The 25,217-nt window shown below is 40.1% G+C and overlaps 1 protein-coding gene across 5 annotated transcripts in view; it reads right to left on the reverse strand.

The window, feature by feature from the left end:
- MSRB3 (methionine sulfoxide reductase B3) overlaps nucleotides 1–25,217 on the reverse strand; it is a 117,298-nt gene that overhangs the window by 71,850 nt on the left and 20,231 nt on the right. For all 5 annotated transcript variants that reach the window (XR_008822126.1, XM_056340763.1, XM_056340764.1 and 2 more), the window contains 2 exons: nucleotides 12,082–12,190; nucleotides 10,173–10,250 (listed from right to left, as the gene is read on the reverse strand). Coding sequence is in view for 4 of the 5 variants with exons in the window: in XM_056340763.1 (XP_056196738.1) it covers nucleotides 10,173–10,250; nucleotides 12,082–12,190 (187 nt within the window). In the remaining variant the exon portion in view is untranslated. The remainder of the gene's footprint in view (nucleotides 1–10,172; nucleotides 10,251–12,081; nucleotides 12,191–25,217) is intronic.

Genomic DNA, 25,217 nt, shown 5'->3' on the forward strand with positions numbered 1-25,217 from the left:
TAAAAGCCATTTGTCAGACAGATCCCTCCCAGCAAATATCACCTTTAACAAGACTGTCTACCTCTGTATGTTAATACTTAAAGCGTTCAAGGGCATTTGAACCCAAACGATAACTGTTATCTTTAACATTTTGGGGTTTTTTAGAATGTAGAGTTACAAAGAAGGTATTTTAAAACACAAATCACAAAATGAATGCATAAAATAGAATATAAATTTAAAACAGGATTAAATTATATAATGTAAATCATGGCACACAGTTGTTCCTATGAAATAAATATTGTTTTCATTCATTTTCATTTTTGAAAAGTCATTAAGAAGATTTAATTTATTCATGAATGTTTCCAATCTATATTTGAAGCAGATACATTTCATTAATGTCATATGTATTGTATCCAATGATCTGTACTTAATTGTACAACATCCTAGGAGGGTTTAGTTTGTGCGTGTCTTCAATTTACTCACTCTGCACATAGGAATAAGTGGTTTGATTTTCTTAAAAGTGGAAAGCGGGGGGTGGGAGAGAGGGAGAGAGGAAGGGAGCCAGACCTAAATTTTAACTTGTTTTAAAGTCTTTGCAAAAAGACAATCATGTGTGCATTATGCACCATTAGCTTTGGCCGTGCACTGCCGAGTTTTCTCTCTCTAACAAGTAGTGTTTTCTTCTAAGGGCTTAGCACTTAGCAAATGAACCCTGTAACCTGCATATTTAATAAAAGGAAGAAAAAATTAGCCCTTGTGGGAACATCATGTTTCAGATATAGGTTAATAATACTTGTAAATGTAGAAGCCTTTGAAGATCTCAATTCAACTGTGGGAAAACTTAAGTTGGGTAATTACTCTCAAGACGCTGCTGATGTGCTGTCAAGCAGAATTAACCCTATGACTAGGCCTATCTACACAATCTGCTATAAGACAGCATTGTCTATATTGAGCTCTCAAACCAATTAACAGGCATGTTCCAATCAGATTTATATCACCCACTAACAATCAGTTGTACACATGGTCATAGCTGTCACAGCAGGACACAAGGTCTGACCAGCAGGAGACCTGTTAAAGGATGTTACGTTGGCAGCAAAATGCATTTCCCCAGAAATTCTAAGGAGGAAGTACAATGTTGGATCCTTTTACATGGCATCAAGGAGGGGATGTATTTTGGGAAGTTACAGTCCTTCTTTTTTCAAAAGTAAATGACTAAACCTCGAGAACTAATTGCAGATTTATTTTCTTCTTTTATAAGCTTGTACATGCAAGTACATATAGATGTATTTTACATGTACTCTGCATGTATTTTATATAATTGGCATTGTAATCCTGTACCAAAGATAAAAGCTATGCCACTGCAAACATCAAATCAATCATTATTTAAAAAATGAATGAGTTCACACTATTAGTTACAGTTAAAGCCATCAGGAAGGAAACAACTCTCTTCCCTCAGTCCTCAAAATCTTTTATGTCTTAAATGTAACTCCCAGGTGGTTAAAAGATGGAAGGGAAAAATCGTAACTTATTGTCCTAACTGGTACTTACAAAACACCACCAAAAGCACTGAACAAAGAGGGTATGTTACTGACATGCCTTCACAAATACCACCGCCAATAACTGCCCAGGGCACCAGCCCACGCTCCTGTTCAGCAGTGTATTTCAGCTGCTATTTATGGCCAGCAGGATAAAGTCCCCACCTTGTGAAAAGTACATGCTGGTAACTGGGAGGAATTCCCCTGAGCTCCAGGTAAAGCCATTTACTCAGTATTTTATTTACAATATTCTCCTCAAGTTGCAGTATATCTGTCTAGACTGTTCTCTCTTGCTCATCACTGTATTAGCAACACCCCACTACCTACATTGTCAGAGATAAAGTACAAATCTTACCCTCAGCGTCTGTTTATCTGCACAGTCAAATTCTTGCTGCCTAAATTCCAGATACTTGGTATTAGTTGGTCAAACCAAGACCCTGGTTTTCAGTCTGCTCAGCCTGGCACGGACATATGCACTGCAACTTGCGGCATCAACCAACTGGTCCAGGGGCCAAGATGGCTGAGACTACATGGGGAGGAGGGTCACAAGGATCACTAGGCACTGTACTGAGTACCAAAGCTCCAAACAGTCATAAATTACTGGACAACAAATCACAAAACTGGTATGGGGCAATAAATGAATAGAACTTTGTCTGGCAACAGCAGAATAGCTGTGAAAGAAAACACAACATGGGAGGTAGCACTAGGCGCTATCAAGAGGAGGAAGATCATCTACATTTATGGCCAACATGTCACCTTGAGAAAACAAAGCAAAATTTAGGACCCAGTACTACAGAAATTACTAGAGATCTTAGAAAGGCACAGAAAAAAGGGAGGAAAATAATGAAACATCTTTGGCATTGTAAATAAGCAACAAATAGCAGATGTGAGAGAAGCACTCTGCAAGAAAACAAAGTCATCTTGGCTACTTGAAGGAATGACAAAACTTCCAGCATCTTCAATGGAACCAGCACTTTTCCCCCTAGATCTTCCAGTATTTACATCCCTTTCTTGAAACATGCTAGACAACAGTATCAGAAACTAGTTGCACCTAGGTGTTAAAAATACACAACTGAAAAATGGCCAATAAATATGCTAAAATCAAATTCTGAAAGTACATTCCAAAGAGATGTTCTGCTGCACACAAAAATGTTCACCCTGATTCCTTTATACTTTTAAAACTACATTAACTAGAAGAAAAAAACTTCTCTGTGGATTGTTTGTTATCACTGTACACACTCTGGTATCTAACCTAAGCATCCTACTAGACAAGATGAACCTTACAGAGCCAGGCACTGACTTTACAAATAGTCTTTTATCATTTATCACACAGAGGGGAAAAGAAACAGCAACAAACAGAACAGCTTTGTGTGTATTTTCTCTACTTTTGCCCCATAGAAGTACTCTGAAAGTCAGGAAATCATTCATAGATATCTTTGGAAAGGAGTTTACATGCACAAAGAGAACAAGACTGTATTTATAAAGCGCTTTCCATTTCCAACTGTGATATGGCTCAAATACACAAAACAGATGGCAATACAAATACCAATTAGTTCAACTACCAACACCCAATATACAAGGAAATAGTGAGCTACTGGAAAGGTTCAGCAAAGGACAAGGTGCTGCAATACTTTTAAAGATCTCTGAAATAATTCAATCAAACACAAACAAAATATATGATTGTTACTTTATCTGTACTGCAAAGAGGCGCAGGATTTTGACCTGTTCTTTTTAAAAGGCACTGTAAACCAGGTGCTCAAACTGCCAAGTACTGAGAAACGGATAGTGACCAGACACACTACAGCTGAGGCTAACACAGGTCTGCTATTTGCCAGTGAAGTGGGCTTTTGGCAAGGAGAGGGGAAAGAGGACTTACTGCAGAACCCCTACTGTTGTGTTCAAACTGCCTTTTTCTTTCACACTTCTTGATGAAGTCTTTAACAGATTTATTCAGGTTTTGTTGAAGCCCAACGTTGGGAACAGCTTTGAAAGCTCCACAGCTTTCTCAGAAAGCACCTGATGAAACCTCTGCAGTTCTAATCCTTCCTCTTTAACATCAGACACTGACACACAGACAGCACGATGCTGTAAAGTCCTACTTCTTTAGGAAGCCTGGTTAAAGATATACTTTTGATCTCAGTTTCCTAGACTACAGAAAAAAGATTGATTCACTGTTGATGGATGCTATGACAATTTCTGTTCTGCATACTCATGAAAAGCCAAATTAAAAAAGAACATTTTAACATCATGTTAGTCAATGAGTAGTCTCTGGGTGAATTCTTCCCAGAGTTTATTTTAATGTGAGAGTTATAAACAGATAAATATAGAAATATACAGCTTCTGCAGACATAATAAATAACAATCCATCCTACCTGATTTTTACTTCAGGTACATACATACACGTAATAAAGCGTAAAGGAGGTTAAAACGAGCTGAAAATTAGTTCTTCCAAGCAGGGTGGCTGAGGAACAGTCAATACAAAACAGCCTGAATTACATATCAGACTCAAAAGTTTACAAGGAATCCATCGAAAATTTTCAGTGGAAATATCAATGAAATCCTTAGTAAAATCAGTGTAAGTTATCTATAGATATCTCTAGGACTATGGAAATCTTTGCATTTATTTCCTCTTATTTCTAAGTACCTTCAACAAGGATTTGCAATTCAGCCACACTTAGCAAGAAGTAAATCAAAACATTTTCACAGGCTTGTCTCAATGAGACCTTATAATGTTACATTTCAAGTCCCCCTTTTCCCTCTTTTTTTGAATCCTAATGTGTTTCTCTTAGGAAATCTACATCAACACTTGCCTTTTGGAAAGGACACTTGTTGAAATATCCTCTGCCTAGCAAACTGTGAGATCCCTCATATTCCTGTACTTTTTTTCACTGCTGGAGATGGATACGGTCTGGAGAACACAAGCAAAAGGAAAACTCAAGTGTGCTGTTCTGTTGGCTTGTCGCTGGCAGTCTCATCCAACTTGCACAGCCAGTGACCTTGGCCTGCAGTAATTTAGACAGTGCCTTTACGATGTTTGTGGGCAGCAACCGGCTCAGTACAATAGAGCTGATACACTGAAAAAACAAGACCAGGTGGCTTCTGGATCAAGGGGGGAAAAAAAAGACATAAAGTGGTTTTTGTTTTCCAAACTTGCTCTTCCTCTCCTAATTCTTAACATAAAAATCTTTCCAAACTTCATTGCTTATATGAGGGTAGGAAATGAATATTCAGCACCAACCATGACGCTATTGGTTAGAGAATATTAAAGACTACCCATGAGTCAATTAGGAATGCAGAGTTATTTGCTATGATTCTGCTAGAATCACTGCAGCTCATCTATGCCACACTGGCCAAGCATGCAGTGAAAAGCGCTTTCAACAAGAGCCACCCAGCAGCTCCACCCAAGTGCAGCATTGTACCATTCTTGTTCTGAGGGGCTCTTGAGGACCAGGAGGACCAAGTCCTGTTCCAAAACACCACAGAAATACGTAATTGCCAGGTCAAGCTCCAACAACAGCCACATGCTACAGCTGTGATAAGCTGTATAAAGCTTAGCACATTTTCAGCATTCAGGTAGGATTAGATGTGGATTCAGCACTCAGGTACGTTCAGATGTGGAAGATGCCATCAGCTGTATTTGCAGGGCAACCTTACTGCAGGGACTACAGCAAATACAGCATTCTTCTTGATGGTCATCCTCAGAGGTGGATTAAACCTCCAGATTCTAGGTGGCTGTGAGGAAGACAAGTGCTCTGCTGTCTTGGGTTTTGGTGAGATGATAAGGAGTGAGTAACAATTTGTCACCCAGCAGTGACACTGCAGACTCAAAACAATGGTTGGTTACAACCAAAACATGAAGCAAGAACAAACCAATGCTCAATGAGAACAACTTTACTAACGATTTTAACTCCATCAGCCTTTTCTAGGGGACAGTCACAAAAAATTGCAGAAAGTCTTGCAAGTTTTAAGATTGTCAAGCTTCTTGGAGCTACACAGTACGTAGTAAAAACCTGGGTTTGGATGAGAAACGTTTGGTAATACTGTCTGCTGACCAAGTGAGCCAGCAGTGTGCCCAGGGGGCCAAGAAGGCCAACAGCATCCTGGCTTGTGTCAGAAACAGTGTGGCCAGCAGGACTGGGCAGTGACTGTCCCCCTGTACTGGGCACTGGTGAGGCCGCACCTCGAATCCTGTGGTCAGTTTTGGGCCTCTCACTCCAAGAGGGACGTTGAGGCGCTGGAGCGTGTCCAGAGATGGGCAACGGGGCTGGTGAGGGGTCTGGAGCACAAGTCTCATGAGGGGCGGCTGAGGGAACGGGGGTTGTTTAGTCTGGACAAAAGGGGAGACCTTATCGCTCTCTACAGCTGCCTGACAGGAGGCTGTAGGCAGGTGGGGGTCAGTCCCTTCTCCCAAGTAACAAGCGACAGGACAAGACGAAATGGCCTCAAGATGCACCAGGGGAGGTTTAGATTGGATATTAAGGAAAATTTCTTCACCAAAAGGGCTGTCAGGCATCAGAACAGGCTGCCCAGGGAGATGGTGGAGTCACCATCCCTGGAGGTATCTAAAAATGTGTAGATGTGGCACTTGGGGACATGGTTTATTGGGGGACTTGGCAGTTCGAAGTTAGTCGTTGGACTCAATGATCTTAAAGATCTTTTCCAACCTAAATGATTCTATGATTCCTACACTGGCAAGAGCCAACTTACTCCAAATAAATATTATTGAACAGAAGCTGCTGGTTTTGACAAAGTTTGTGAGGAAACTAAGAGTCAGTCAGGGCAGATGAAGTTGGTCAAATACTTCTATTAGATCTTACTAGAGACACTACAGTCGTTACTTCATACGGGCTCTCCTAGCCAAGTAGCCAGTGCTGATTTGTCATTTGGCCTGCTCAAAGGATATAAAGGTTATTAGGAAAGCTTAAATACCATTAATTAAGGACTCAGAACTCGGGCAAGGAAATTCCTTGTGTAGATCTAGCCTGGTGACTGAAATCCTCCCTTGTGCTGTGAAGACAAGAGTGGTGGTGGGCACTGCTATATTGGCCAGCCATGCTTTGCTTTTCCCATGGTTTGCTTTTGGAGATGTCGAGAAGACCTGACACAGCTCAACAAAAATCAAATGAATAGGAGTGTTGCTATTTCTCCTAGCGCATGTTCAGAAGAACCAACACCATTACCAAGAATTTCTTCCAGGAAGCAATAAAGGCAACAGTGGGTGATTTACAAAGACTTGGCAATTCATTCTTTGGCCCTAAGAACTAGAAACTGAGACAACAATAACATTTTTTTTTAAAAGAAATCATTCTCCCAGGCTTCCCAGTTCCCATATATATACACCACATCTTTCTCATACAGTCCTGCACATGGTATAAGGACATGACTGTGGTTTATTAAATATGGAATAGCTCCTGTCCTATAGAAATAGCACAAATAGTGGATTTCACTCAAATTCATTCTAACATCCTCTTGCAATGGCTGTGGACAGAATGGTATTTTTGCATAGCGTACAAGAAAATATCTTGAAAAGTTAAAGTAGGTGCAATCCTGCAAATACACTTGACCCTTAGAAGATGCTGAGGCTTCAAGTGGTGTAGGTGGCTCTCTGTGAATTGGTACAGAAACACACAACCTTGCCACAGAGGTTGTACAGCCATGATAAATGTGGCTCACAAAAAATTAACATGACCAAGTATAGTTGATAAGCCTGCTTGATTTGTTTTCTAATTTGGCTGATTAGTTTTCTATCAGATCAACATGTTGCATCAAGATATGTCCCAGCCACACCAGGTGAGGTCCAGTGAAGGGGAAGCTATGAAAAAACAGCCTAGAGACAGGGGGAGCAGGGCTACTTCTTTTAACATAAGCCTGCAGGTAGGCTGGAGTAAGTGTAACACAAAACCACGTAACGGCTGTCTTGCAGAAAAGGAGGTCCTTGAGATTAGTTTATTGTCTCTCATTTATTGCTTTCTTTAGGCAGCTGCTCTGGGATGTTGGAGACTGTCTGGCGTGAAAGTTCAGAGATGGAATAATTAGATTCAACAGCATGATTATGGATTTTATGTGTGAGGCACCTTTGATTGTGGAAAAAGTTAAAGCATGTTCTCCATAAAGCTTGGGAGGTTTCTCATAACACTAGAACAAGTAGGTAGATGAAGAGATGTTAAATTCCTAATTGTTTCTTTTATCTTTCCTGTGATAGAGACAGAGTTCTGTTTTAAAGACGTACCAAAACCCAGGTCTTTCATCTGGACTGTAAAATTCATGTGTTCCCTGACCTCATGTGTCACATGGTAATGAAACAATGTAAATCAAAAATGTTAAAAGTTGAAGTTTGTTAATATTACTGCTGAAGCTCCAGTCTCCTTCCTGGTTAAACTGACAGGTCCATAGTCCAAATATATGTATTTTCAGATTACAGTGACACAAAGAAAAAAATATAATGGGCACCCAATGAGAAACAAATGGGAACACAAGTTTCAAATGACTACCTGGAAATTAAAAAAAAAAAAAACACAACCAAACAGCAAAATGCCACCACAAAAACAACATGCATTTTTGATGGGGCAATGGACTTTCTCTGTATTGTACTACCACCTTACTCCTAAGAAAATACTTCAGTGATTTACACTCTGTGGGGAAAATTCAGTTAATAGCATACATTTTGCATTCTCTGATCCGTTTCCTTCTCACTTTTTCAGCTGTCTGGGCTGAAGCAGTCACCAAGATACAGGAATGTATCTTCCCTAGTTGAGGAAGACATTATATACTGGTATTTTGGGGTCAATAAACAAAAGAAGACAGACTCCTATCAGTCTCTCCATTTGTTGCCACCCTTGCCAGCCACTTCAGAACAACTGGCTAAATTTGATATAGACCAGAGGTGGCCAAAGCTCACAAAGCAACACAAAGACTTTGGGGAGACTGGGCTAAGGCCAGTCCAGCCTTGGGACACAATCATCAAGGTGTTTTTTCAGGTGCACCCTGGCCTGGGTTTTATTAAAAATAAAACCCAACTCCCCTCCTTCCCTCTCTCCCCTCCCATAAAATCCATGGGGAGTCTCAAAGAGAATGTGAAAGCAGGGACATTTCCATATAGCTCGTTTCACGTAGAGAAATCCAACTCATTAGCTCAAAAAAGTCAAGACTATGCCAAAGCGTACTGCGCACTCGAGATAATCACAGGTAAGTCTCATATTGCCATTTTTTCCCATATTAAATAGATTGTGAAAGCAACTGGAAACTAGTTCACATACATTTATGTGAACTACTGCTGTCCAAATCTCACCCCACAAAAACCCCCTACGCCTTCTCCAGCAGACGACAGAAAGGAAGCCAGTCTTGAAGGTAGAAGGTGAAATCCTGGCTCCATTGTATTCACTTGCCAAATCTGAACTGACTTCAACAGAGTCAGGATTTCCCCATAAACATTTAGCTACAGTAAGCTGGGGAACGTCTAAATGGCAGAGTAGAAAACCAGGTTATGGAGACTTTGTGCGCCCAAGCCAAGCACCACAGTAACCGATGACATGAGAATATTGCCTTGGCTGAGTTCGTAACGATCAGTTTTCCAACTCAAAAGATTCACGTTATTACTGAAGTTTCTGCAGGTAATCCTCTTAACAGAGGAAACAAGCATAACAGAAATGAAGTGCTTCTTTCATCTTTACAGACAGTCTCTTGAGAACAACTGTCACTGCCACATCTGGCAATTCTGGAGCTACATCAATTTTATTTTCCTTTGTAACCTATTATAAACCAAATTTTCTCTATTATTAGCGCTATCCTGACCATTCTGCTTCATGCTGCTCTAAAGATACCTCTTCAAGTGAGAGGGACTAAGTCAGTGTGAACTGAGAGGGGGAAAAAAAAAGCAAAACCCCAAAATTCTTCATCAGAATGAACACAAGCAGCTAGAAATAAGAAAACTCACGTAAACAACAAGTGAATCCGTGCAGAACAATGCAGTGATTGAGAGAATTCAATCAGCACCGCTTCTACCACCAAATTTAGGGCCATCATTCCCACAGTACTTCTGAAGTGTATTTTCATGCAAGACAGAAAAATTATTATTTCTTTCCTAATCCTTGCTTGAGTTCCTAAACCAGCTCTCCATGTGTGCTAATTGGCATGGATGCATGAAAATTCAGTAAGTAATGCAATTTTCCTGGGTTTTGTTTTCCTAACTGCTTGAATTCTAAAAAATCTTCTACTTTTTTCTCCATTATCAGATACAATGCTGTAGCATGGATATAGCATCACTGCCTGGGATCCAGATCTTAAAGCTACCTGTGAGCAGGGCTAACAGCCAAAACTCAGTATCTATCAGCTCAGTGAAAGGCTGTGTTACAATAACTTGGCATGGTGTGTATGAAAAAAAAAGGAAAAGAAATCACTATTTTCTTTTCTGTCAAATTAACTATTTTACTAGAGTGTTACCTTATTATCTTATTTACTAACGTTTTTTGGCTTTACTGTAAGACCAGTTTTACTGTAGCATTATTTACATTGCTTCTTTTGTATCCCTTATCAATTTGATTGATTTAATTGATCTTATACAATTACTTAAGTACTGGAATAAATGCAAGATTACACAGGAACACAGCACATAAACTAAGAAAGAGACAGAAATCTCAAAACTATATTTAGCATACTCACTTGAATAAAGGAGTCCCACAAACAACACATTTGTATATTCCTTGTGCTTTATGATGTGTGTACTCCCCCTCAAAGGCACTGGGAAAACAACAACACTACATTTTAAAAATAAATAAAGGAACGTTGGGGTTTTTTAATTACTAAATTAGTTAAGACTTTAGAAAAAATGTTACAGAAAACCCCCACGATTTTAAAAGTTGGCAGTTGTTTTTTATTAAAGGCAGCAAATAAAGCAGGCACAGGAAAAAGGGAATGTCCTCATTAGCGTGCCTCAGGTGTTACGTATCATGCAGGAGGAAGCGAATTGTCCCACGGTTCAAAGGACAGAGCAACAACAGAAAGGGAAAAAATGGGATCTTCCCCTGTTCGGCAAGCGAAACATTGCGTGTTTGTAAACACGGACTGTGTGACATGTGGCTCAGCCTGACGTGCTTCTCGAGGTCTGTCTGCGGAAGCAGTGCCCGCGGTGCCACCGCTGCTGGGGCAGAGGTGCGAAGCCCGCGGGTGCCGGCCGATGGGGAGCCGGGCAGCCACCGAGCTGCGGCGGGCTGCCGGGGCGGCAGAGGCATTGTAGCTGAAAATGAAATAATTGGTCCACGATTTCAAGCTGTGTGCGCCTTATATTTTTAGTTGAAAAGCAATATTACAGCTTTAAGGGAATATTTTTCTAAGTTAACAATCTAAAAGGCTAGGAGGTCATTCATCTAATACGAATCAGCTGCGCTAGCCCAACAAAAAGCCTATGTGCTCAGCAGCTTGTTTTTATTATCCTTTCACCCTTTTTATGAGGTCCAATTTTTTTTTATAAACAGGATTTTTAAGAATGACATAATCTCCGATTGTTTGTGTGCACTAAATCACGTTGTTGGTCCCGTACACAAGAGCAAGGAGGGCCGGGGGGGAGGCAGGCCTCCCGGCGGAGGCCGATGTCCCCCTGCCCGCGGGGGCTGCGGGAGGACGAGGGGGGCTGGGGGGGAGAGGGGGGCCGTCCCCACCGCCCCCTCTCCCCCTGCAGATCCAGCCACCGGTACGCGCCGTCAGGAGTGCTGCCGATTAACCAGGACCCCACGTGCGGCGGAGAGCCCTTTCAGGTCATGAATGAAAACAAGCAGTTACATCATTAGTACATTTGGAACAGAGGTAAAGCCAGGGCCTCATGCCAAGCTCAATGGTATAAATTAGACAACAAAAAATGGCTGGGCCTTGGCAAGTTACCTTCACACTGGAATCAGCTGAGAGAGAGACTTTATTCACTAAAAACAGTCTTGGAAGCGAGTCCTTTTTTTTTTTTTTTTTTTTTTTTTCCTCCAGGACTCGGGGCTGGCTTCCAGCGACTAAAGCCATGTGAGGGCAGTTATTGAAAATTTTTGACATTCCAACCACAAATGAGCCAATAAATACCTTCTCCACATGTGCTTCAAAAAGAAATTGGAGAGGGGTGGAAAAGAACTAAATTATGCTACCTTCTTTCTGCAGCCAAAATGTCTATACTTACAATGGCCACCTTCAAACCTCCAGCCTCCTGGCATAGGGCCATTTCCCTTGTGGTTCTGCTTACTGCGATGTCTTCCAAAAAAAGTGTACCTAAACCGCTATTACTTCCACACATTTTGTAGTAAACTAAAAGCAGACTCTAAACATGAGCCTAGTGACTTTATAAGACATGCAGTGGTCATTAAAAGAAAAAGTCACACAAGACCCCTGGCCTTGGCCCCGGTGCTGCAGATGCTTGTCTTTGCAGTGGTGTTAATTTGTAGGGGTTAGTAAACAAGTGCAGAAATCCTGGGGAAAAAAAAAAACCAAACCCAAAACAATCTGGTGGGAAAGGTGAGGAAGTCCCGGCAAGAGTAGGGGGAGAAAAGAAAGATGCCTGTGTTTGGAGGATCGTGTTTCCTTCATCCTGCCTTACCTTTCGGTCCCCTTCTCCTGAGTGACATGGTACTGCAAGGGTGTCAGCCGCTTCCTCAGCTCCTCCTGGGAAAAGACCACCTTACAGTCCTTTTTATCCCTACATGACCCTGCAAAGGGAGAGGATATGGGAGAAGGAGCCTTTTTAGCTTAAATCCTGAATAATTGCTTTGGCAGACAGCCACAGCATAGCTTCTGCATTCACTTGTCAATGACCAGACTGGTCCCTAATGCACGAAGAATGGCTCAGCTGAACTGCAGCTGATTATTTCTTCAAATCCAAGTTTAAAAAAGAGTTTTGCTTGAGAGCCAGGTGATTCCATTGGAGCAGTGACAATGTGCTACAGCCAAAGCCCTTCTGTGTGTTATACACTAAACTGTTGCACACACAATCATTCACAAGAAACTAACATTTTTCCAACTGTTGCAAAAAAACCCAATAAAACCTGCAAAAAAACCAACTACAGCTGAAATGTTCTTTACAGGACATCTATATTGGAGACTTACGGTAATGGGCATATGATGTTCAGCCACAACATCCAACAATTTCATTACCCTTTAAAGTAGCTGAAAAGCAATTCTGTATCTTTAGCATTCTGATACAACTTCTAGTTGCATCCTTGTCCTTCTACTTTCTAACATTAACCACTGTATTTTTTAACTGCTGAATCACTAGAATAGGAGCCCTGAGGAACAAGTAACTTCTTTAAGCACAAAGCTGTACAAGGTTCAGCAATAAACTTGTCATAAAAATTAGGGTTGCTGTTGAAATTACCCTCCTTTTAAAATCTCGTCCTATGCTTTGTTTAGTTCACACAGAAAATCCAAGGAGCTACATAAGGATTACTGTAAAAAAACATGTGTACAGTGCAAAAATTCACATCAGGAAAGAAAAAATAACAATAAGGTTGCTTTTGAGAACAAAAACTCCCAAAGTAGTAACAGAAATTGCCAAATACTCAAATAACTTTGATAATCACTTGCAAAACTTAGCTGACAAAATATGGCAGGGAAAAACACTCCAATTATGACAGTAATTCAAATATGGTACAATTAGAAATAAACAGTCCCAACAAAAATATTTTTTGCTAGTAATGTATATACACTCATAAAAAGACCAATTGTGTTCCCAAAGTAGAGGGAACAGAACTACCCATCTGCATGTCATTTAGTACAGGAGAGGCAATGGCAGGTTTAAATTACATGGTATTGGATTGCAATTTCCTAACATTGGATGCTTTTCTGCTTTTTTACCTTGAGTCATTACTAAGGAGTGTTCATAAAAAGTAGTTTAAAGCACAGATGCTTGCAAATCATTTAAGAAAAGATGTTTCTTTCTTCCTCCCCCTCTTCTTTTCTCTTTTAATGTGTGGGGGTGGGTGAATAGGGGAGAGAGAAAAAGCACAATGCTGTTGGTCACTACCTACTAACCCTAGGAATTATTTTCAGGAAGAAAAAAGTAAAATTGAAAACATCTGATTGAAGTAAATAGTGCAAACATAAAAAGCTTTACTAGTGAAAGAAAGGTATTGAAAAGCGACTTTATTTCATAGATTAGAAATTACTTTTGATCTAAACATTCTTAAAAACAGATTGTTTTCCACTCCGAGCCATCTCATTAGCTGTGCTGCAGAGCCTTTGTTTTAATGGCAGGCTTTGAAAGAGCACTGCTGTATGCCTTTGTTAGCTTCAATCTTATTTCGGAGAAGGATAAAGATTTCATTCCAGGTCTCTTTGTTTGTCTTTCAAGAACCACTAAAGCAGTATTCACACAAATTTTGCAGGAATGTGCCCTGTGCCATAGCTTACAAATTATTTGGTTTTGGTGCACTCAAAGGTCACCTTCCAAATTAGCAAAATTTTCCTACATCCTGGCTTTTCAACCTTAAATGTAAATATTGTTTCCTAACTGTAAGTGAGGTTTGTTCTTTATAACATTTGGTTGCTTATTTAAAGATGTCAAACTATGGAGGGTTTTATTCTCCAAATGTGCAGTGCTCTAGAATTAATAAGTCTTTCAAAGTACAGCTAACAGGGAAAGGAAGAATATGCATTATATAAGTAGCTAGTCTTACGTTATGTTATGCAGCTCAAAAAGAAACTGAGAGACAGCCTTTGATCTATAATTTCAAGGCTAAGAAGTAGTCTAGAGAGAAGCAAATAATCTTACAAACCAACACATCTTCACTTTTAAAAATATCCATCTGTTTTTTTAAAAAATTCTATTCACTCTTTAGATGTTGCAAAAAAGCACATTAAACGTAACTTCACTTTGCAAAAAGTCAAAGAAGATACCAAATGTTTTAAAGAATGGTCAGTATATTCCCTCTTTAATCTTCTTGAATAATTTTTCATCTATTTTAGAAATTAGTGTTCTTCAATCAATGGGCTCAAAATATGCACAAGAAAATTTCTATATTCCACTTGATCCATGACACAGATCAGAAGTAAGAAGTGTGTTATAAAAGATTTTTTCCCCATTGTTTTTAATAATTAACTGCATGTTCTACAATACAGACAAGTATTTATGTCTACAGGGGAATCGTGCCAAACTCCACTGGGGTAAACTGCAACCTACCCCAACAAAGGTCTCTCCGGGTTTGTAATTTAATGGGGTGTACATCAGCAAAAAGCTATAGTTGCACTACAAATCATGAAGGAAATATGTTGGTCCACCCTCACAATTCAAGAACAGCCCTATTCAAATAATTGCAGTCATTATTTAACTGCTAGCAAAAAAAATAAAAAATAAAAAAAGAAAAGAAAAAAAGAAAAAGGCAGCTCAGTAAATTGATTGCACTATTTCTTTATTGCCAAAGAGCGAAGGAGGTAAAGCAAGACTCACCCTTGAATGCAGAGGATGTAAGGATACATTTTTTGAAATAGCACTGGCCTACAAGCCTCAATAAAATGCAATGAATCCTGAACATTACTGGATGAGATTCTAGGAATACTGTCCTTTGGTTAGGAAAAAAATTACATGCAAGAGGGACAAAAGTGCTCAACTTGGGAGTAGAAGACTGTCTGCTTCCATTTTTTCAACTGTTCCTTTATGGCATATATGTCTGCTACATTCAAGCCAACCATCTGTATCTTGAGGGGGGACAATATAAAGCTACACAAATTTATGCCAAATATGACAGAAACTGCCATGAGTAATGCAGCTGTTACTATACTCATTATTCAAGCGGAGAATAAAGGTGCAGGCTGACCACCTTCCTTGGTCTGGTTCCCCAAAGAAGGAACGAGGTATGGGCTGTGGAAAGGGTTCCCAGAGAGGCAACAAACTTCAGCAACTCAGGCATAAAGGCAGGCTCACAGTTCATTTGCAAATCATACAGTTCAAGGCAGATGGGAAAAAAGGTCATCAGTTTTACAAATAGGATGACATCAGTGTGATTACATTAAAGGTGAGACTAAATTAAATACACGGTGAGAATAACAGAGTCTGGACTCATTGGATCTACATTAGGACTCTGGATTGGATCTTACTTGTGCTGTGGAGGTGATGCTCTCAGCAATGGCATTTAGAAGAGTCCAGGACAGCTATGTTCCTAACTCCAGTTAGATCCCACTGTTCAGAGAGGTGAATGCCAGCCTACAAGGGCAGGCAAAATTCCCTTTACATTCCACTGCAGGATTGGAGGCCAGATTAAATCTCTCTAATCAGCACACTTCAGTGCCTTCGTTTGGGTCGGTGCTCATTAGAAGAGCGGTGCACAGGCAACTGTTCCACAAATAGGCATCCGCGTTTCCACTTGAGGCCACCTGTCTTCAGCCTTTTGCCAACAGTTACAGCAGTGCTAAAAGCTGGAGCAGGATGGAAGGCTTTGCGAAGAAAAGGCCAGGCTCACAAATCTTAATGCATAAACATAAAATAAAAGCTGAGGAGGGTGAAACAAACACCAGCTGAAACTCTTTTGGAGCCTTCACAGCATTCCTGTGCTTAGGAATGGCTTTTCTGAAAAGCAACGCAATGCACACTGACATTTACTGTTCACCTGCAGACTACAGGCTGTTCAGCTCTGGAGTCCTCCTCTGTACGAATGAAGTGAACAGAAAGTATTTTCTGGGTGTTGACCTGATAATGAAGACATTAAGCATCTCACCTCACATAAAAATTCCAGTTTCAAACTGACCTTTTCAAATCTGTGATTCCTAACAGAGGCGCGTGCCATTTCCTTCCATATGAGTAATCACAAGAAAACTAGCAACAAGTTACCTCCCTACAGATCGACACAAGTTAGCAGACCATTACTCCTCACCCCTGGGTCCTTCCCCTGCTCCAGCACGCTGGAGGGTGGCAATTAGTGTCTGACATGCCCCAAAATACGGTGGCATTTTGCCTGACGCTTTTCCTTCTTCAGATAGTCTTTTGAACCATTCTAATGATTTTCTCTTACGTTTTTTTGCTTCCCATCACTGAAATTAACTCAACATTTCAACTGTGTGGAAGACAGAGCATACATTTTCCCCCTTCTATGTATGCTTATGTTCCACTAGCATTAATGGACATTACAGTCACGCATTGAGCACACACCATTAAGACTTCCTGAATTAAATACAGCAAGATCAAATGTTCCAGCAGAGCACAGCCATATTATACATTGGGCTTCTAGTTCTCAGTACCACTTCTTTAATATACCCAAGCAGTTTTTTAGGGGCCTTCCAGCACATTTTACTATTTGTATTCCACCCCAGCCCCAATCCTGCAATCCTGTGACCTGTGTGGGCAGACCCTTGGGAATACGTGGAGCTCCAACAACTACATAAGGGTCTACGAATGTACATCAGATTACAGGATCTAGCTCTAAGTATATGTCTCTCTGCTTCCCAAAACCTGTCCCCTCAGAAATGGGTCATACCTTAGTCATCAATGGTAACTTATCTCAAACTGACATTAAGAGGAATCCTGCAAGGTTAAAAAATATTTGCATACATTTCTTTAAATAAATATCCTTTTGTATGCTATTGCTGACAGCATTATTAAAAGCAAAATCTCTCATTTTTATTATTTCAAATTTAATTTACACAGTTTATGCGTCTTGTTTACAGTTTTGCCTCTCCCTCTGCTTAGGAAAAGGCAAGCACACAACTCTCTCTTTCACTTCTGTTTAGTCTGGTCTCTGCAGCCCTTAGTCCGCAACCCTGGGAGAACGCCACAGTGTCCTCTCACTGCAAACAAGCCAGGAACTGTCCATCTAGTCTAAAAAAGAACAACTCTCAAAAATTCAAATTGATGCAAACAGTTCTATTAGCTCGTAACTTGAAAAAGACTGTTTTACAAAACCTGTATTTGACGTGATAGATTTTTTTTCAATCCCATCACAAGCCATTTTAAATTACCTAAGCATGCTGCTGACTAGGATAGATGGTGAAAAGAACTCTGAAATGTTGGGGGGTCAAGTTTAAATAAAATCCAAACTTCATCACTAAAAAAACACTGTAAATATTTTACACATTCAAAAACAGATCTGTGTTTCTTCTCTGAGGGATGTCTCCTTTGCTTTCTTGCTGTAGGTAGCTAACTCCCACCCACTGTTGAAATACCATTTGCAGTTTCATGCAAGCCTTGGGAGTAATGGAGTGAAGACCATTTCCACTATATTTTGCATTAAAAATCCAAAAGTCAGGTATGAGGACAACAGTTAGAATTTTGGGCCAAATACTGTCTTAAAAGAACAATGCCTCAAAATAAACTGAGTTTAAAAAAAAATATTTACTTAACACTCAGGAGTGTCACATGGCCACAAGCAAAGGGCAAGCCCCTTCGCAAATTTGTAAGTTTCCCATGCAATCAAGGAACAGAGCCGTCAGGTTTATTTTTTCCATCTGGTCATTAGCATGGCTCATGTTTTATATAAATGTATGTATTCTAAGTCACTGTCAGAGATCTCCCGTGTAAGACAGCAAATTTCTCAAGCGTTAAAAAAATATCCCCCGAACTCCCAACTAACATATCTCCTCTATGCACTCATTTTCTTTTCAAAGAAAGTAGTACTGGAACCCCAGTGGTCCTGGGACAGGGAGCATCTACGGGAACAGAAGCTGCCTTGTTGCTTCTGCAGGTCTGCAAGCGTCTTTGCAGCAGGTTACATGGCCAAGGTAGCCACACAAGCCAAAGAGACATTCCCTGGAAAAGAAATCTGAACCTGCCTCCCCTCCTCGTGAATGTAAAAAACACTTAACAAAAGACTGAAGTGTTTTGCATAGTGGGGAAGGGGGAAAGAAAAGCAGCTCCGTTTGTCCTCTCCAGGGATGTCTACTTTACTTCCTTATCTCATGTTAATAAATAAATGTCACTACCAACCACAATCTCGGTCTCACAGCCTTTCCAAATTATAACCACTGAGGACTCCACCATGACCCTGTGCTGGCTGGTGGAGGTGAAGACAGCTTCCCCTGGGGCTTTGAGCTATCATCTTCACCAGTACTACAGCGATGGCAGCATGTGGCTGCTCAGCAGAGGTTGGTGAATAGAAGCACCTTTAATTAAGTGGAGCAAAAGCTCATTATGTTATAAACTGCCACTTTTATTACCCTTTCTGCTGAGATGGCCAAAGACAGAGTGCACGGGGCAGCTGACCTATTTGCCTTACTCTCAGATGCAAACCAGGCAAGACAAGATCAAGATCTATTGGTACAGCGGTGGAGGGGGGAACATTTATGATGATGGATTTCTCTTCCTCTCTCCCCTAACTGATACAGGGACTTTTGTTTTGCTTATATGATCCTAGCACCTTTCACAGGCACTACATTTGTATAAATTAAAAACAAGAAAGGCAGAGACACTGAGCACTCTGTATCTGGTCAGTAGATTTCTGTCAGAATCAATAAAAGAGTGCACAACATACGGAAAGGCATTTTATTAACAGCAGAATTAAGCTGAATTTAATGAGTGCTTTATGCTACCTTTTGCATTTCAAATACTTCAGTAAGCCGTCAAAATAAGTTTATTCACACTGCTTTAATAAAGATTTAACCCTGCAGCAGAAACAATTAAAAAGTCAGTATTTGCCAGCAGTTACCGCAGTGGTATGTAGCCTACTGTGGCATTCAGGCTGTTGCTAAATCCTCCTGCTGCTTCCTCCACAACAGTGATGTGTGGCCTGCGAAATGAGCACTGCGTTTCAAGAATCAAGGTGCCGCAATCTATACTTAGGATGGGGGTAGAGGAAAGGAGCAGGGTGGGAGGAGGTCTTTCTTCTCCAGTTCCCCACAACAGCCCCGATCTGGCCCCCTGCAAAACTTGGTCTGTCTCCAGCTGCTCAGGAACCCTTTTAGCAAAGACACAAGCAGGCACAGACTGCTCCGTGGCCTTTCATCCCACATCTCCAAGCACTGAGGGGCATACCCAGCATGAGGACAGGAACAGCTGGAACATGCTGTGCTCCAGCCGTGGCCACCATGGAATACACTGTAGCCCCCCTCCCCTCTCAACCTGCTTCAGGACTTACGGCAGAGAAATGGCCAAAGAGGTTAGTAACTGCCAACTTCTTTCCCTAGCGGGCCTTCTGGACTTCCCTGCGCTTCTGTGAAAGTCAGCCATGCTTTATGGGTCAGGAAGATAGGGTCAAGCCCTATAAAAGGGCTTTAAAGAGGACTCGATCAAGCCCCTCCCCACTCTGCCCTCCTTGAGACTCCTTGACCTGGGCCAGAGCATTGAGCAGGAGCCTGCAGTGCACAAAGCTGCCAGCACCAGCCCTGGCCTGCCAGCAGCTACCATTCCACAGGAACCTCTCCTCCAGCTGGAGCAGGGGGCACCTTCACACCCGAGGCATGCACCCCTTCCCAACAGAGCTTCTTTCGAAGGAAATCATGAAATGAGACACACGTTTAGCTTGTAACTAAGAACAAAAATTTTCTGCTTCTTAGCCATCTCTGGAACACAATTCCTGGAATTTCCCCCCAGCTCACGATCTGTGCTGTAGCAACCTGTGGTTAACCTAACAGCTATGTTATGGTCATGTTTGTGTTTCTGGTGCCCAGTCCACACTCTAGACTCACTCAATGTACCATCAAATTCCAGGCTTATACACCACCTAAGTGACCCCCTGGATCATCTCCTCCATCACTTCCCAACATACTCTTACTGACTTTAGGGTACACATTCCCACCTTGCACCTTTTCTTGCTTGCCCTCCCTCAGCTTAGCAATACATACGATCTCCTTCCCTTTTGTGGGCCATCATTTCTCCTTTACATCACATTCTTCTCTGCAACCTTCATCATGTATTCCTCAAAGGACAAAGCCTAGGGTTGCTTTGAAGGGAAAACAGTGAAGGCAGACCTTAAAGGACTTCTCAGACTTCCTGTTATAAACAGTCAGTCCAAACCCCAAAAAAGTAGCTTTTCACAGAAGACTTTAAAACACAGAAACACTGTCAGTGCTGAACCTTCATCTTTTCCATGCACAACTAAGCAAAAAATGCAGTAAGCCTGAGCTGCGGAGGGCACAGGAAATTTATGAGCTCCCAGAATTAAAACATTCCCGCAAGAAGGATAGAAATGGCTTGTGGTGGGTCCTTTATGGGAGCAGGAAGGGAATGCAAATAACCTTAAGAGATCCATCAGGGAACACATTAAGGAACTGGCTCTGTGCATAGTCTGGGAGCACAAGAAACATCTCATCATCCCTGTGCTACTCAGTGCCAGATCACTGAGGAGCCTCCACCCAGATGAGGCAGAGACAAGCGCCTTCTGTCAAATGAGCAGAGAGAGAGTGCAAAATTCCACCAGAATGAGGAGCTAAGAAGGGGGAAAAAACAGGGTACAAACCCTAGGGTGCAAACAAAAAGGATATATTAACAAAGAGTTTCTTGTCTTCTTTATGATCCCAAGTTTTGTAAGCATCAGAGACAACAAGAGTATTATTCCCGATAAGATATATACAAATAAATTTCATTCTAAACTGTATTAAATAGGACATTCTAGACTAAATAGTAGTGTACAAAAGAAACATTTGTAAATACAGAATAACATTGAATATACTCCCGTTAAGACAGATATATACAAAGGTAATTTTTAAAACCCATTTTGAAGCCATTCCAAAAATATGATAATGTTATGCTCTACTATGATAATACAGCATTCTACTACATGACTAGGAGGCAGACATACACACAGACATTTATATAATAATGACACCTGAACAGCTTCACATGCTATTTGCTGTTGTGCTCACACAGTGCTTGTTTTCAAGACTCTTTTCAAGCATTTATCGAATTCCTTGTAACTGTTGGGAGGTAGTAAACTAGGTAATTTGTAAGACTGTATTTTAAATTTAAAAATTTATTTTTGTTCCAAATTGGTATTTGGATTTTTAAAAACTTTTTAAGTTTTTTAAAAAAATTTAGGTTCATAGAAATTAGTTTTAATTTTTGCCCCTCAGCCAGCTCTGAGGAAGAAATACATCCAGCTGAGACCTTGTATGACATATTTAAACCCACAGCAAATTTTTATGTTCAAGATATAAACCCCAGAAAAAAGGGACTTATAAGGCAAATTACCGGCATTTAACCATAGCCATACTGGTGGTTTTTGCTACACAACATATCAGTCTTACTTTTATTTTCCTTCAGACCATGTGAACAGGTATCTGTAACAGTACGTCTTTGGTGATACACATTACAGGAAGCTATAGGAAAGTTATAACATACATTATGGAAATTGTATTTCTGAACACAGAAACATACAATATGAAACATTTAGACATACTCAAGTCACACAAAATTTGACAGCAACTACCATACTTTGAACACATGAGACTAAGTTCTTTTCTAGACTTCTCATTGTTAAAGCCAGATCTCACGAACACTACGCACACAGATAATTTCAGACACGAGCAGTCTGAGAGTTAAGGGGGGCAAATGCATATGAATAACTCATGTATGTAACTGTTTGTGAGATCTGCTCCTAAAAGCAATCCTTTATGTTAACAGATTACTACTAAAAATCCAATTTTGAGACCCAGTAATTTTCTGTTCACTAACTTTCCTTTCAAATACATGAAAAGACATTATACTGAAACTTGGAATTAACATGGATTTAATAAAACAAATTTTGAGAAACTATACTACAGTTATAGATATTTACTTAATGAAGACTTACACCATATGCCCAGCACCATCTTAATACAGATGTATTGTAGTTTAATCCTAGAAAAGTATGTTTTCCTACTAGTAGTTATTTTGGTAATTAAACACTTTGCAACAATTTAATATTACCTAGGACTTTATTATTTCATACAGGGAAAAAAAACCCCTAAGTCTACCCCTGTAATTTCTTCATCATTACTTTTACTCTAATTTTATAAGCACCATAATTTTCTTTGATCTACAGGAGAGGAAAAGCCAGATCATCTCATGCAAAAAATGTGATGTAAGCAGCACAACATTCAAAGTGTTAAAGAAATACAGGATTTTCTTAAGAAATGAGAACCCGTAATAATTAAAAGACACAGCAAAGCAAAATCAGCTATTTTTTTACTTTACAGCTTGGTGGTCTGCTACAGAAAACATATGTACATGGAATCTGTGTAATCGTTACTTGTATCAGTTACTTGTTGGTATGCACCGAAGCAGCTGAAGTAGTTTTTACATTAAAAGTTTGGGGGGGTTTTGTTGTGGTTTTGGTTTGGTTTTTTTAAAAAGATTTAATTTCTCTGAACTAAATCCTGGCAGGTGCTGTGTACATCCTACATTTCCAAAGAAATTTAGAGCATTCAACTCCAATAAAGTGGGTTCAACAAGCAACACTTCTACATCACGTCAGAGACACAACGGAGCTGTTACCATTACTGGTAATGAAGAAACCTTGAATCAATGTGAAGGTAGTTTGCATACGAGCACATGTTGATGTGATTCCTTCCAATGCTTATGCTTTTCTTAAAATACTTGTAAATGTTCATAAGGTCTCAGGATGTATTTTGTGTATGAATGACTCCTAAATGGGAAGCTTTTCATATAGCGCTAGGCGTGCAAAACAGCATATGGTTAGTGCCATCTACTGGGAGTGCCTGCTCATACTCCGACTTCACCATGTCGGCTATAAAAAAATGTTCTGGGCAAACCATGCCTAGGTTTGCACATATTGAAACGCTTAGTCCTAACTTCAGACAAAAAATTATTTTAAAAATACAATTTGGGAGAATAGATCTGCACTCCAGGTACTAATATACAAATAGAAAAAGAGCAAGTAAAAACACTTTTCTAGCACAACTGATCCAGTGTAACTCAAACGTGCTTATAAAAAGTGTTTCAAAGAAGGTTGCCTCTATTCTAAGATACTTCCTAACATTACTTCGTTCATTTAACTTTTTTTAGGGAAAAAAAATCACTTATTTCTGATCTACAACTTTATATTAAATATAAAGTAAATATTGCATTCTATTACTTTGTTCTTTACAGGAAGTACTATTCCAAGCACAGAAATTGAAAAGATACTTTCATTCAAGTCCTTGTCCTGCAAATATTTAACTGCACAGAGTGTAAAACTGAAAGCCCAATTTACAGCTCTGCCAGCACTTTGTTCCCTTATGCTGAGCGGGTAGGGGTTCCAGAAGGTTAGAAAGTCTCCTTCTGTATGGAGTTTGCCACTGAATTAGGAGACCAAACTGCACAGCATTCCAGACTCGGTGGGCACACAACATAGTGGTATGGTTGCAGAGCTCCAGTTCACACAGAGTGGGTGATGGGAAAGGTCCTAACTCAAAGTGTTATGTTATAAAAACAAAAACATGAAAACTCGGGGTGTTTTCCGTATATTGAAAAGTTAAAGTCACAGTGCATTTGGGGCATTTAAACAGATGCTGGCTCTAGACCTCGTTCCCATGTATAATTTGATACATGCTATATACTATTTACTTGCAACCCTATCAATACACCACACACAAAAAACCAAACCAAAGGCAAAGCAAGACTATGTTAATTTATAAGCATCTGGGAAATTTAGATTATGGTTAAAATATGTGAGATATGTGATTGTATATTATTCCACTGTTAGCAAATGAGTTTGGTTTTATTATATATAAATACCTACATATCTCTCCCTATATATATCTATAAAGTAGCCAGCCAGTGGAACTTAATCTGTTAATGTTTGCATAGTTATGGATCAAAGGGACAGAAATAAACAGTAGTGTTGCGAGCTTTTTATTCCAAAATGTGAGTACTGGATTATGCCAGGAAAACAATCTGACAAAATAGCTAATGAAATGTTTTGCAACAGGTACGTAACAGCAAAACCTCCCACGGACTGACTGCGTTTACAGCTGACCAACTGTGAGATCTTCTCAGAGCAGGAACAAAATGGCCAGAAGACTGAGTGCCCCCACTTTAAGGTACACACCAGCCATACGAGCGCACGTCAAAAAGTGCATAATGAGGGCTAAGGAAATTTGCTTGCCCTGTATTTTTAGGATTTTAAATCTGGCTTAGCAGCAAATACAACAGGAAACCAAGGTCAGGCTGACACAATGTGCGCTATTCTCTCTCTTCCTCAATATGCGTTTGCAGCTCCTATCTAAGTTAATGGGAGTTTTGTGCACATGTGCGGGGAAACAGAACACAAATGCTGTAAAAACTGGACTCACATTTAGTTCAAATAAAGTGTAATCAGCTTTAGAAAAATCCATCAGCTTGAAAACTGATGTCTCATCACTAAAAAAAAAATCCTTAAAACTTCACCTCCATATGCTTGTTAAGTCCAGCTCTGGGAAAAAGTGCTCGTAACCTTTTGTGCCTATATGAACCAGTTGTGAGTGTAGTACAAACACCCAAGCTGGTTCTTTTCTGATGCTTCAAATAGTGATTAGCTAGGATTGTATCTTTTTTCTTTGGGTGTCAAGAAAATTCCCAGTAACATTCAAAATCAGCTCAGTGCAGCTTTTATTTTCTCCCACCTAACTATGTACACTGATATTATTGTGCAGACATTAAAGATACTGTTGCTGTTTAAGTGAAACACAAAATACTGAGGTTCAAGGTTTTCATGATACCACCACTTCAGCAACATGGGGTCTTACGGCACCCTTCACAGACCTAATAGTTGAACCTGGACGTTACATGAAAAGTGCAGCTGCATCTGGGCATTACATAGCATGTTTCCATTTATTTATTTAGACAAGTGTCATATAACT

This window comes from Falco biarmicus, chromosome 5, assembly GCF_023638135.1.
Source record: "Falco biarmicus isolate bFalBia1 chromosome 5, bFalBia1.pri, whole genome shotgun sequence".
Taxonomy (NCBI): domain Eukaryota; kingdom Metazoa; phylum Chordata; class Aves; order Falconiformes; family Falconidae; genus Falco; species Falco biarmicus.